Source organism: Odontomachus brunneus, unplaced genomic scaffold (genome assembly GCF_010583005.1).
Source record: "Odontomachus brunneus isolate Ranch 3 - 2012 unplaced genomic scaffold, Obru_v1 Obru_scaffold_124, whole genome shotgun sequence".
Lineage (NCBI taxonomy): Eukaryota > Metazoa > Arthropoda > Insecta > Hymenoptera > Formicidae > Odontomachus > Odontomachus brunneus.
In genome coordinates this window covers 757643-772315 of record NW_022639574.1, presented here as the reverse complement: position 1 = coordinate 772315, position 14673 = coordinate 757643, and the positions used below count along the sequence as shown (strand labels likewise).

Sequence of the window (14673 nt, the reverse complement as noted above, 5' to 3'; positions counted from 1 at the left end):
TATATATATATATATATATATATATATATATATATATATATATATATATATATATATGAGAAATGAGAAAAAAATATATAGAAGGAAAGAAAGGAGGAGGAAAATGAATCAAAATATTATGGATTTAGTAGATGGTACAGTTAGAATAGTTGCTCGGATTTTATTCTCGATCCAATTTATTTTACTCAATATATTTTTTGTCTTTTATTATATAATTAAGCAGCCGTGCATGTGTAGCAAAGAAATCACGTCTGCAAGCAACCGTCATCCTGCCCTAAAGTAAATCTATTTCTGTATATATGATATTGTAGAAGTCCTCATCAAATTTTAAGAGAATGACATACTTGAAAATTTTATAGACAGAATACTGACTTCTTGTTTGCAAAATTGATGTCATACAGGTTATATAATTACAGATATTTTCATATATTAAAAATACGTGCAATAATAATTTAAAGTATTGCTCATTATATAATGAAAACCATAAAACATTTTTAAATGGACGTCTCGAGCTGTTAATTGCAATAAATTATTTACTTGATATAAAAAATCTGTAATTTGTATAATGTAATTTAATGCAAGTTTGCTTTGTTCGGAATTTAAAGAACATTGCTGTATCTTTATGTGTGAATTTAGAAGTTTAATATCGGGAAAATTCGCAGAAAAATTTCTATATGTGTGTGTATGTGTGGATATATATGTGTGCAAATAGGTTTCCTGTAAAATATGATGAAACAAAGCAGTACATATTTCTATAAGAACAACATGTATATGAAATACGTAAAGGATAGTGAGATCGTTTTAGTGACATTTTAGTTGCCTTTACGTTATCGACATTTTTCGAGTTCGTCATCCACTTCGATATACTCTTGAGGGGATATTGGAATCGATGACGAACTCCAATAAAGAGGAGCGATATGTGAAGAAACTAAATGAGAGTTGAGTTCTATTTTTGTTTGAAAACACTGGAAGTATTCGATGGATGAGTTTTCGTTCGCGTCCTTGTTCCCAATAATGTATCCGTAAGTAAATAACTGATATAACTGATTATAACTGATGAGGGACAAAAAGTACAAGTATGTTGCTAAATTTTAGTATGAAAAGGAAAAATTTTTCAAGCTTTTTTTATGATGTGTCACGTTTAAATTTCGATATTTACACCTTATTTATACTGGGTTTTATACTACATTTAATAAAAAGGCTCTTATTTTTACAAATTAGTTTTCTCAGCCAAGTTTATATCATTTTACACAATTTTTCAGACTATACCATTTTATACAATTTTTAGGTAATATTTTAATAGGATTTTATCACGAACTAAATGGAAACCATACCATTTTAATTCAACTATTTGTTCTCACTGATTTCACATGAAATATAAAAAAAGTATGTATGAACTATATTTCATATGCACTATATCCTTAACAAACAAACTTTCTTGCTATTTGTGAGACAATTTCTTTTTTCTCTACTAATAAGAAATCAATGTGTATATCAAATACTCACTCCGTTTTATTACTTTATTTATAATAAACAATTTAATATTTGTCTTTTTTCTTTAAATCACTGATTTCGCATTACAATTAAAATTTAAATTAATTTCTAAACTTGTCGCGACGGAACTATTTAGTCAGCAACATTGTTTTTTGTTAGTAAAAATGTATACGAAGTACTTACTCTGATTAGAATGACATCACAAAAACATTTCGGCCTGTGTTAAAATTCATTGAACCAGATGAATACTATTAAGCAAACAAGATAATGATAATAATAATACGAAGTCTGCATTGACAATTACAATTGTGTTTTTGATTAACTTATGCAACTGATTTACGCACCAACAGCGTCCCAGATATCTAAGAGCAGCATTCCATTGCGTAAGCAATTAGTCATAACACGCATATACGACGTAGATTGCGCAGAGTAGCAGCAGTCGGTCGTTGAGTGTCAACGGCGCGCCGTTGCTCCGCCTTATTGCTTTATTTCCTCCTTGAGCATAGTTAGACTTGATTCAATACGTTAGTTAGTTGCGTAAACATCTATGGCTTTACGATTCCATTCATATTAATAGATTTACGCGCTGATAAAAATATTATATATCTAAATTAGTGTAAAAATTTCAACAACATGGTGTACATGATGATCTTGTCGGTAATAGCTGGCGCCTTGAGTCTTTATTATTTCTTCCTCAAGGACATGAACTTGTTCAAGAAACACAACATCCCGCATATCAGGCCACTGCCTTTAGTAGGCAACATGGGTGCGCTGTTTCTACGCACGAAATCTGTGGCCGCATTCCTGAAGGACCAGTACGACGTGCATCCTGAGGCCAAGTACACTGGAATGTACGACTTAACCATGCCGGTGGTGATACTGCATGACCCTGAGCTCATCAAATCCATTGCAGTGAAGAACTTCGAAATGTTTCCGAATCATCGTAGCTTCCTCAACGATGAGCAAGATCCATTGTTTTCCAGCAACCTGTTCTCTTTGGTAGATGACAAGTGGCGAGCAATGAGGACTATGTTGAGTCCGTCATTCACGTCCAGCAAGATGAAGGGCATGTTTAAATTGATGTCGGACTGCGCCATCGACTTCGGTAAATTCGTGGCGGAATTGCCGCCGGAGCAGAAGGTGATGGACATAAAGGACATCTTCACGAGGTACACTAATGACGTGATCGCCACCTGCGCTTTCGGCGTCAACGTTGATTCCATGCGGAACCCGAAAAATCTCTTCTACATGTACGGCAGAGAGGCGACTACTTTTGGAGGCGTCACATTCGTGAAGTTTTATATATTCAGGAGCCTGCCATGGCTGGCAAAAATATTCAAACTGAGGTTAATTCGTACGGAGATTGCGGAATTCTTTCGGGAGCTCGTGGAAACCACTATCAAGACCAGGGAAGAACAGGGTATCGTTCGGCCAGACATGTTGCAGCTGATGATGGAAAGTAAAGCGAAGAGAGAAGGTAGCAAGGATCTAACTATCATGGAGATGACTAGCCAGGCATTCAGCTTCTTCTTTGGCGGTTTTGAGAGTACCTCAGCGTTGATGTGTTTTGCCGCGCATGAAATCGCGATTAACGAGGACATTCAAAAGAGACTGCAGAACGAGATCGACCAGGTCCTGGAGGACACAAATGGCGAATCGCCTTATGACATGGTCAACAACATGGAATACATGGACGCTGTGGTGAACGAGACTCTCAGAATGTACCCGGTCGCCGTAGCGTTTGACAGAGTATGCAAAAGAGATTTTGAGTTGCCGCCGACGTTACCAGGCATGAAGCCCTACACCGTAAAAAAAGGTCACGTCATTTGGATACCGGTTTACGGACTCCATCATGATCCAAAGTACTTCGAGCAGCCCGAAAAATTCAATCCCGAAAGGTTTCTTGGCGAACAGAAAAAACATATTCACAACATGGGAGTTTATCTGCCATTCGGCTTGGGCCCCAGGTTGTGCATAGGTAACCGATTCGCCCTACTGGAAACGAAAGTGTTACTTTTCCATCTGCTGGCACGTTGCGACCTACTACCTTGCAAGAAGACGCGGATACCGCTCGAGTTGGCCAATGACGGCTTCAATATGAAGGCTAAGGGAGGTTTCTGGCTGAAAGTGATGCCGAGGGAAAAACCCCATCGCACGGTCGCAATTAACAATGTTAACGGCGCGCATAAGCTGTAAGAGAATTTTTGTTGATTGGTTAGATTCATATGTAAATCGTATGGGTGACAGTTGAAGATTCACATATAAATGATATAAATAACATTGTTAATTGCAAAATAAAATTCACTTTAAATATTAATATCTCAAGAGAAGTATGATATCAAAAAATTATAGGTTAGGCAAAAATATCTAAAATTTTAATGATCATTACTCCGTGAAAAATATTGTACAAACGTGTTCTTTTGTTTTGTTCGAAGGTAGAGTGTCTACCTTAAGCAGATATTGGATTTCTTTTTATGGCATTCTGTATTTCTTTAATATTTTAGGTCATTTTTTTCAACGTATGAGTCTACATATACTACATATTTCAAAATTTCGAAGGTACAATTTCTCAAATAAATAATTTTTGTGACTGACTGTACAAACATGATAGAAATAATATTTTTTTAAGTATTAATACCCGTCATAATCGTATTAATCGTATATTTTGTTTTGTAATAACTAAAATTCAACACGCAGCAACGTGGCTATGTGGTCCTGATACCGGTTTCAGTACTGTAGCGTAAGCTCATATATACGGAAAGCCACATATAAAATTTGTATCCTCATTAATTTAATAGTTACTGGATTTCCGTTTCTATAACTCTTCCGCTTTTGTTTTTAATTATGGATTAATGTTGTTTAACTGTATTCACTTACGATGAAAAATATTAATACAAAATTTCAAAAGAATTGAAAAGTAATTTTGTCACTATTGTATCAGCTTTTTCTCCTTTTTAACTGAAATATTATTCCAATTTTTACGCGTGTTACTATAATTTCATACGGGACGAACATTTTCATATGTTTGCATATATATTCCTATATGTGATATATATTCCTATATGTGAAAAGACTTATAATATGTAATAATATATATAATATGTAGAAAAATTTATATATATATATAATATTTTTTAAATGTTTATATTATTATATTAAATATTAAAATAATAATAAATACCTAATATTAATAAAGATTTAATGAATATACGACGATAGTAATATTTTTAATTAAGGCTAAATTCTCTTATTTATGTAAAATAAATCGTTGCTGTTAAAATTTAAAGAAAATGTGTATCTTTTATTTTAAAAAATATTATTTATTAAACATATAGTTTAAATAAATATGTTATTAATATCCATTGATTAAAAATATCTTTTTACTCAGGATATAATTCAGTGATTCTAATTATTATATATAACTATGCTTCTTTGTGACTCTATTTTGATAACAACACTATTATTATAATCAGTATCATTATAATTATAATAATATTGTTGCATTCACGCTTGCATTCGCGATCGCGCACGGAGAAAATGAAAACACAATTATAAAAGAATGAGAAGCTTTACTATGTACAGCGAAACACGTCTTCACAGGCTCAGTATCAACACAGTTGAAACACGTCCGCTCGTGTCTATGACTCGCTGTCAACTCAATCAGCTGTTGTTTATTTCCCGTCAGCTGTTGTTACTGCTGGTTGTTAACCGTGCCACTTCGCTTATCTCCCTATATCGGGATCATCGAAATCGATACAACCAATAATGTGGGCACACGGGCATAACAATATTATAATTTGACTATTTGTTTTTACTGATTTTAACAAACATGAAAAAAAGTATCTATATATACTTTCCTATACTGTATCTTTAACAAATAAACTTTTTTGCAATTTGTGAGACAGTTTCTCTTCGTTTGTTAATAAGGAATCAATGCGTATAAATCAAACATTCATCATTTTTTATTATTTTATTGAAGACAAACAAATTATTACTTGTCATCTTTCTTGAAATCGACGATTTTTTATCTTATAAAGTTAATCAACTCTAAAACATGACGTAATGGAGCCATTTAGCCAGCGACACTGTTTTTTGTGAGCAAAAAATTTATTCGAAATATTTACTCTAATTAAAGTGAAGTTAGGTTAGGCAAACATTTCTTGTTCGACCTGTGTTTTGGGGATTCACTCCATCACATGCATGCTCTCAAGCAAACAAGATAATGATAAGACAAAGTCTGCATTAACGATTGCAATTGTGTTTTTCATTAAAATGCGTAAGTGATTCCCCCACTAATAGTATCTCACATGTCCGAGGGTAGCTCTCAATTGCGTAAGTTGTGACGTTATTATATAATGACGTATATAAGACGCAGATTGTGCAGAATACTAGCAGTCGCTTGTTGAGTGTCAACGGCGCACCGTTGCCTCACTCCTTCACTTTATTCACTTTTCGCGTATAATCAGTAGATAAAATCAAAACACTTGATTACGTAAGTTTATCAAAGAAACATCCTCGGCTCTACCATTCCGTTCGTAACGACAATTTTACGTATCTAGAAAATTTGATCAACATGGTGTACGTGATCATCTTGTCGCTGATAGCCGGCACCTTGGGCCTCTATTACTTCCTCTTCAAGGACCGGAACTTCTTCAAGAAACATAACATCCCGCATATTAGGCCACTGCCTTTGGTAGGCAACATGGGACCGCTGATTTTTCACAAGCAATCTATGGCTGCGATCGTAAAGGATATATACAACGTGCATCCCAAGGCCAAGTACATTGGCATGTACGAATTTACCAGGTCGATAGTTGTACTACGTGACCCTGAACTCATTAAATCCATTGTGCTGAAGAACTTCGAAATATTTCCGAATCATGTCAGATTCATCACGGAGGATCAAGATCCATTGTTTTCCAATAATCTGTTCTTCCTGCAAGATGATAGGTGGCGAGAGGTACGAAATGTGTTGAGCCCGGCTTTCACATCCAGCAAGATGAAAGGTATGTTCAAGTTGATGTCGGACTGCGCCGCCAACTTCGGCAAATTTGTGGCGGAATTCCCGCCGGAGCAGAGGATGATGGATATGAAGGATATTTTCACAAAATACACCAACGATGTGATTGCCACCTGCGCCTTCGGCGTTAGCGTTAATTCTACGCGTGACCCGAAGAATCTCTTCTACGTGTACGGCAAAGAGGCTACTAATTTCGACAGATTCGTCACTTTCATGAAGTTTCACATATTCAGGAACCTGCCGTGGCTGGCGAAAGTATTCAAATTGAGAATGATTCGCGCAGAGATCGCGGAATTCTTCCGGAAACTCGTGGAAACCACCATCAAGACCAGGGAAGAACAAGGTATCGTTCGGCCAGACATGTTGCAGTTGATGATGGAAAGCAGAGGAAAGAAAGAAGGTAGAAAAGATCTAACTATCAACGAAATGACTAACCAAGCTTTTATTTTCTTCCTCGGCGGCTTTGATGGGACCTCGACGTTAATGTGCTTTGCCGCGCATGAAATCGCGGTTAACAAGGATATTCAAAAGAGACTACAGAACGAGATCGACCAGGTCTTGGAGGATACGAATGGTGAGTCGCCGTATGATATAGTCAACAACATGGAATACATGGACGCTGTTGTGAATGAGACCCTCAGGATGTACCCGATCGCCGTAATAATGGATAGAGCATGCAAAAAGGACTTTGAGTTGCCGCCAACGTTACCAGGCGTGAAGCCCTACACCGTGAAGAAAGGTCAAGTTATTTGGGTACCCGTTTACGGACTCCACCATGATCCAAAGTACTTCGAGGAACCCGAAAAATTCAATCCCGAAAGGTTTCTTGGCGAACAGAAAAAACATATTCACAACACCGGAGCTTATTTGCCATTCGGCTTAGGCCCCAGGATGTGCATAGGTAACCGATTCGCTCTGCTAGAAACCAAAGTGTTACTCTTTCACCTGCTGGCACGTTGCGACCTGCTGCCTTGCGAGAAGACGGGGATACCGCTCGAGTTAGCCATAGCTGGTTTTGTTACGAAAGCTAAGGGAGGTTTTTGGCTGAAGGTGATACCGAGGGAAAAACCTCATCACACTATCACAGTTAACAATATTAACGGCGCGTAGATCCTATAGAGGAATTTTTGTTGACTGGTCAGATATGTAAATAATATGGGTGGCACGAAATTATTGCGAAATAAAATTCATCCCAAATATTAATATACTTTCCTCAAGAGAAATATAGCATCGAAAAATGATAAGGAATAATATTTGAAATTTTAATGATTATTACTCCATGAAAAATTATGAATATCTTTTCCTTTTTAATTTTATAATAAAATGGCTACTCTTTAAGGAGCTGTTGTTGGATTTCTGTCTCATGATATTCTTTATTTCCTTAATTATTTTATGTCACCTTTGTTTTCAACAGTGTAATTGAAATCAAAACTAAATATCCCATGTTATAAAATTTCGAGATTGCAAGTTCTCAGATAAGTAATTGTTGCGGTTGATTGTGCAAACATGACAGAGGTAACTTTTTTCTATATGTTAATACACAATTTTGTTAACTATATTTTATTTTTTAATAACCAAAATACAAACATGTAGCAACGTGGCCGGTTTCACTAGTCTAGCAGCGCAAAGTCAGAGAGCCATATATAAAATTTGTATCTTGATTAGCAATTACGAGGTCTACGCGAGTAGTCACCACAGTTTTCGTGTCCACCCTTAATTATGGGTCAATGTTGCTTAATTTTATTCTCTCACGATCAAGAATATTAATACAAAATTTATACTCGTTCAATACTTCGTACACGATATGTCGAGAATATTATACAAGATACAAAAAAAAAAATTCAAAAATTTACTTGTTTGTTACGTTAAATTATTTTTTGTTTAATTTTTTGACTGAAATATTCCGATTTTAATGAAACAGAAAAAACATTGGACTATTATTTGTAAATGTGGATTTTATAATAGTATTAGAGAACAACCTATATAATTTTATAGAATACATATTAAAATATATAAAAATTATAAAACGTCTCTATGTATGTCTTCATTCAAGTACACAGCAATATTTCCGTTATCAGTTTATCTATCCTTCGTTATCAGTGGCCATAATGCAATCGCAATTTTTGTTTGCAAAGTTGATGTCACACTGGTTACATAATTACAGTTACAGTAATACAAGTTACAAATAATAACAAATATTTTTTTACACTTTAATATTTTTACATTTTAAAAGTACGTGCAATCATAATTTAAGATATTGCTCATTATACAATGAAAACGATAAAACATTTTTAAATAGATATCTCGAACTGTCAATTGCCGTAAATTATTTGCTTGGTATAAAATATTTGTAATTTGTATATACTGAGCGCGAGTTTGCTTCGTCCAGAAAAATGTCAAAGAACCTTGTTGTATCTTCATGTTTGAACTTAGAAGTTTAATAATATCGGAAAAATTCGCAGAAAAATTTCTATATATGTAAGTGCGCGTGCAATTAAGTTTTCCGTTAAATATGATGAAATAGAGCAATACATATTAACATGAGATCTATATATATATATATATATATATATATATATATGAGATCTATATATATAAGAAATGCGAAAAATATAATATAATAGTTTTATAAAAATAATAGTTTTATTTAATAGTGACGATAACTTTTACGTTATTTATACATTTCGAATTCGTCATCCAGTTCGGCACATCCAAGAGAATACTGGAATCAATAATAAATTCCAATAAAGAGGACTGAAGAAAACTAAACGAGAATAGAACTCTCTGTTTCTATTCGAACCGGAAGTATTAAGTATTCGACGAACGAGTTTTCGGCCGCGTTTATCTGGGTAACGATTTATGAGGATGCATTCTAACTGATGAAGGACAAGTAAGAAGTAAGTTAAATTTCAGTAAATTTTGTAAGTTGTTAAATTTTAGTATGAGAGAAGTAATTGCTCTTCATTTTTTTAATAAGTCACATTTAAATTATTTATACATCGTTTTCGCCAGATTTTATATTACAATTTAATAAAACTTTTATTTTAATAAATTTGTTTTATCATGTTAAGACTGTATCTGTTTTATACATTTCAATAATAATTATATATTTCATACATTTAATTATACATTTCGTAATTTTTATTACGAAAAAAATGATACTCATAATATTATAATCCGACTATTCGTTCTCACTAATTTCACCAAACATGAAGAAAAGTGTATATATACTTTTATACACACTAAACAAACAAACTTTCTTGCTATTTGATAAACAATTTTCTCTTTTTTGTTAGTAAGGAATCAATGAGTATATAAAAAACTCAAGTCTTTTATTATTATATTAACGATAAGCGAATTAATATTTGTCCTTTCCTTTTAAATCGCCGATTTCTTATCTTAAAATTTTAATCAAGTCTAAACCTAACGTAATGGAATCATTTGACCAGCGATATTGTTTTCTATGTGAAACCACAAATCTATACGAATTACCTACTCTAATTAGAATAAAGTTAGGTAGGACAAAAATTTTTTAGTTGCCCCGTGTTTTTAAGATTCACTCAACCACACACATGCTATCCAGCAAAACAAGATAATGATAATGCGAAGATTATTTGATGATTACAATTGTGCTTTTCATTAAATTGTGCAATTTATTTTTGCACTATAGCAGATGTTACACTGTAGCAAATCCCAGATGTTCCAGTATAGCTCTTCATTGCGTAAGCCGTGAGTCACGATACGTATATACGACGAAGGTTGCGCAGCGTAGTAGCCATTCGATCGTTGAGTGCGAATGGCGTGCCGCTGCTATGCTCCTTCGTTTTATTCTTTTTTCGCGCATAATCAGCAGGCAAAACCAGAACTCTCGATTAAATAAGTTCGTTGCATAAACGTCTACGATCTTACAGTTCCGCTCATACAGACAGTTTTACGCTGACAAAAGTGCTGTATCTAAATTAGTGTGAAAATTTGATAAACATGGTGTACGTCATCGTCTTGTCGGTGATAGCCGGCGCTTTGGGCCTTTATTACTTCCTCTTCAAGGACCTGAACTTGTTCAAAAAACATAACATTCCGCATATCAGGCCACTGCCTTTGGTAGGTAACATGGGAGCGGTGTTTGCGCGCACGAAATCTGTGGCTACGCTCATTAAGGAAGTGTACGACGCGTATCCCGAGGCCAAGTATACCGGCATGTACGACTTAACTAAGCCGGTGGTGGTGCTGCGTGACACTGAGCTCATCAAATCCATTGCACTGAAAAATTTCGAAATGTTTCCGAATCACCGCACTTTCGTCGAGGAACATCAAGATCCACTGTTCTCCAACAACCTGTTCTCTCTGCGAGATGACAGATGGCGAGAGGTGAGAGCTGTACTGAGTCCATCCTTCACGTCCAGCAAGATGAAAGGTATGTTCAAGTTGATGTCGGATTGCGCCACTGATTTCGGTAAATTCGTGGCGGAATTGCCGCCGGAGGAAAAGGTAATGGAGATGAAGGACATCTTCACGAGGTACACCAACGACGTAATCGCCACCTGCGCCTTCGGCGTCAGCGTCGATTCCATGCGTAACCCGAAAAACCTTTTCTATGTGTACGGCAGAGAAGCCACTACTTTTGACACTATCATGGTCATGAAATTATATATATTCAGAAGCCTACCGTGGCTGGCGAAGATATTCCAAATGAAGTTCATTCGCCCGAAGATCGCGAATTTCTTCCGAGAGCTTGTGGAAACCACTATTAAGACCAGGGACGAGCAAGGTATCGTGCGGCCGGACATGTTGCAACTGATGATGGAAAGTAGAGGAAAGAAGGAAGGTAGAAAAGATCTAACTATCACCGACATGACTAGCCAGGCCTTCAGCTTCTTCTTCGGTGGCTTCGACAGTACCTCGACATTAATGTGTTTTGCCGCGCATGAAATCGCAGTTAACCGTGACATTCAAAACAAGCTGCAGGACGAAATCGACAAGGTCCTGGAGGATACGAATGGTGAGTCGCCGTATGACATGGTCAATAACATGGAATACATGGACGCTGTGGTGAACGAGGCCCTCAGGATGTACCCGATCGCCGTATTGATGGATAGAGTATGCAAGAAGGATTTTGAGTTGCCGCCGACGTTACCAGGCATGGAGCCCTTCACCGTGAAGAAAGATCAAGTCATTTGGATACCGACTTACGGACTCCAACATGATCCAAACTACTTCGAGGAGCCAGAAAAATTCAAACCTGAACGGTTTCTCGGAGAGCAGAAGAAACATATTTTCAACTCGGGAGCTTATCTACCATTCGGTTTGGGCCCTAGGATGTGCATAGGTAACCGATTCGCCCTGCTAGAAACGAAGGTGTTACTCTTCCATCTGCTGGCACGTTGCGACCTGCTACCTTGCGAAAAGACGTCAATACCGCTCGAGTTGGCCAAGGATAGCTTTGTTATGAAACCTAAGGGAGGATTCTGGCTGAAAGCGATAGCAAGGGAAAAACCCCATCCCACCGTCAGAGTTAACGACGTTAACAGCGCGCAGAAATTGTAAAGAAATTTTTATTGATTGTTCATATGTAAATGTTATGATGAACGGTTGAAGAGTCATGTAAATGGTATAAGTGACATTGCGAAATAAAATACATTCTAAATATTAATACATTTTCCTCAAGAGAAATATGAAAAAATTATAAGCAAAAATATTTGAAATTTTAATAATTATTGCTCTATGAAAAGTCATTACATAAATATATTTTTCTTTTTGTTTCATGGTAAAAAAAGCTTTTATTGGATTTCTGCTTTAAAGCATTCTTTATTTCCTTAATTTTTTGATATCACATTTTTTAAGCGATTTAAAAATGGCCGGGTTTAGATACTCCTTATTTCAGAATTTCAAAGTTACTTCTCAAATAAATAACTGTTGTGATTAATTGTACAAACATAATACAAGTAATATTTTTCTATGTATTAATAGCCGCTACGATTCTGTTAATCGTATATTTTCTTTTATAGTAATCAAAATACTCAATCAAAATGTTTTGTAATAATCAAAATACAAACATGCAGTAATATAATATTTTGTATTTTTACTGGTTTCAAGTGTTTAGTATTGTAAGCGTTTAGTATTGTAAGTTTGTATTGTAAGTGTTTAGTATTGTAGAAAATCATATATAAAATTTATGTCTGAATTAGCAATTACTAAATCTCCGCGAGAACATCCGCAGCTCTTCTGTTAGTCTTAAATTATTGGTCAACGTCGCTGAACTTTATTCAGTCACGATAGAAAATATTGATACACAATTTATACTGGTTTAATACTTCGTTCACGATATGTCGAAGGTATTAACACAAAAAAATCTCGAAAATTTACCTTGCTATTATTAAATCACTTTCTCTTATTTCTTAAATAAAATTTTGTTCCGATTTTAACGAGAAAGAAAAAACATTGGACTAATATCAGTAAATACGTATATTAGAATAAGATAACAATCTATAATATAAAATACATGTTAAATATGTAATATTAAATACATATCTGTAATATAAAATACATATTAAATATATAAAATATTAAAAAATATTAATATTAAATATTAATATTAAATGCATATTAAATATATAAAAATTATAAAACATGTTTATATATTCCTTCATTCAAGTACACGGCAATATCTCCGGTAGTGGTTTATTTAATCATTGTCATGGATAATCATAACAATAGAGTCTACAATTCATCAGTTTTCTTCGTTTTGCGTTTTGATTAGTATTGGCTCAACTTGTTGATATTAATATCAAACATTTTTAAAACCAATATTAAAAATGGGTATATGTATTTTTAAAACTTCCATGTTTCTGAAATCGTCTGGAAAGACTACATTTTTACACTGTAAAGTATCTTTAAAACTTTTGTATAAAATATCTTTTCCTACAATTTCGAAAATATTAGAAACGTATTTTCATTGTATAAAAACATTTGTATTTTTCAACTAATAGGAGGTACACGTCGCAGAAAGACATAAGTACTTTGTCGCCGAAGTTTTCACGTATGGCACCTCCTTAAGAAGAGAGGGAAGAAAATGTACTAAAACAGGGGCTTTTGGTTGACCCAGCTGGTAGAACGGTAGCTCGGCAAGTGAAAAGTTTTGGCTTCAATTCCCCCAGCACAGTTTACTATTCCAAATATATTTTCTCATTTTTTTTATAGCATTTTGCAAATTGATTCAGCGAATTAATTCTATTTCGAATATATACATTTAAAAGTATACATTTTTATCAATAATAAAGTATTATTACTTTTGTAAAACGTTGGGCTATGTAGGAAAAAAGAAAAGTAAGATGTAAAGAAGACTTGAATTTGGTAGACACTTAGTTGGTGACAAGGCCCGGATTTTATTCTCAATCCAGTTTACTTTGCTCGATATATTTTTTAACTTTTATTATATAATCAAGCAGATATGCATGAATAATAAAAAAATTATGTATGTAAGTAACCGTTATCCTGCTCTAGATTAAATCTATTTTTGCACATACTATTTTGTAGAAGTATTCATTGAATATTAAAGATATGCCATACTTGAAAACTTTATAGACAGAACTTTATGTAAAGAAGACTTGAATTTGGTAGACACTTAGTTGGTGACAAGGCCCGGATTTTATTCTCAATCCAGTTTACTTTGCTCGATATATTTTTTAACTTTTATTATATAATCAAGCAGATATGCATGAATAATAAAAAAATTATGTATGTAAGTAACCGTTATCCTGCTCTAGATTAAATCTATTTTTGCACATACTATTTTGTAGAAGTATTCATTGAATATTAAAGATATGCCATACTTGAAAACTTTATAGACAGAATATTAACTTTCTGTTTGCAAAATTTATGTCGCATTGATCACATATAATTACAAATGTTTTTACATATTAAAAGTACGTGCAATAATAAATTGAAGCATTGCTTATTATATGATGAAAATGATAAAACATTTTTAAATTGACATCTCGAACTGTCAATTACCGTAAATTATTTACTCGATACAAAAGATTTATAATTTGTAGATACTGAACGCCAGTTTGCCTTGTCCAGAAAAATTTCAAAGAACATTGTTGTATTTTTACATCTAAATTTAGAAGCTTAATAATATCGGGTAAGTTTGGAAAAAAAAG

General features: G+C 34.2%; 3 protein-coding genes across 3 annotated transcripts; all 3 read left to right on the top strand.

The window, feature by feature from the left end:
• Positions 1-1666: 1666 nt before the first annotated feature.
• On the top strand, positions 1667-4595 carry LOC116849676 (cytochrome P450 9e2-like). Its single transcript, XM_032827053.1, has one exon. The coding sequence runs from the start codon at positions 2128-2130 to the stop codon at positions 3688-3690; it is 1563 nt and encodes a 520-aa protein (XP_032682944.1). The 5' UTR covers positions 1667-2127; the 3' UTR covers positions 3691-4595.
• A 1287-nt stretch (positions 4596-5882) lies between these two features.
• Positions 5883-8545, top strand: LOC116849677 (cytochrome P450 9e2-like). The gene is made up of 2 exons (XM_032827054.1): positions 5883-5986; positions 6054-8545. The coding sequence occupies exon 2, from the start codon at positions 6068-6070 to the stop codon at positions 7622-7624; it is 1557 nt and encodes a 518-aa protein (XP_032682945.1). The 5' UTR covers positions 5883-5986; positions 6054-6067; the 3' UTR covers positions 7625-8545.
• A 1731-nt stretch (positions 8546-10276) lies between these two features.
• Positions 10277-13023, top strand: LOC116849675 (cytochrome P450 9e2-like). The gene has a single exon (XM_032827052.1). The coding sequence runs from the start codon at positions 10496-10498 to the stop codon at positions 12056-12058; it is 1563 nt and encodes a 520-aa protein (XP_032682943.1). The 5' UTR covers positions 10277-10495; the 3' UTR covers positions 12059-13023.
• The last annotated feature ends 1650 nt before the right edge of the window (positions 13024-14673 follow it).

What these genes read in the sequence shown, in the direction of transcription:
- LOC116849676 (XM_032827053.1), top strand. Translation starts at nt 2,128, where the DNA reads ATGGTGTACATGATGATCTTGTCGGTAATAGCTGGCGCCTTGAGTCTT.
- LOC116849677 (XM_032827054.1), top strand. Translation starts at nt 6,068, where the DNA reads ATGGTGTACGTGATCATCTTGTCGCTGATAGCCGGCACCTTGGGCCTC.
- LOC116849675 (XM_032827052.1), top strand. Translation starts at nt 10,496, where the DNA reads ATGGTGTACGTCATCGTCTTGTCGGTGATAGCCGGCGCTTTGGGCCTT.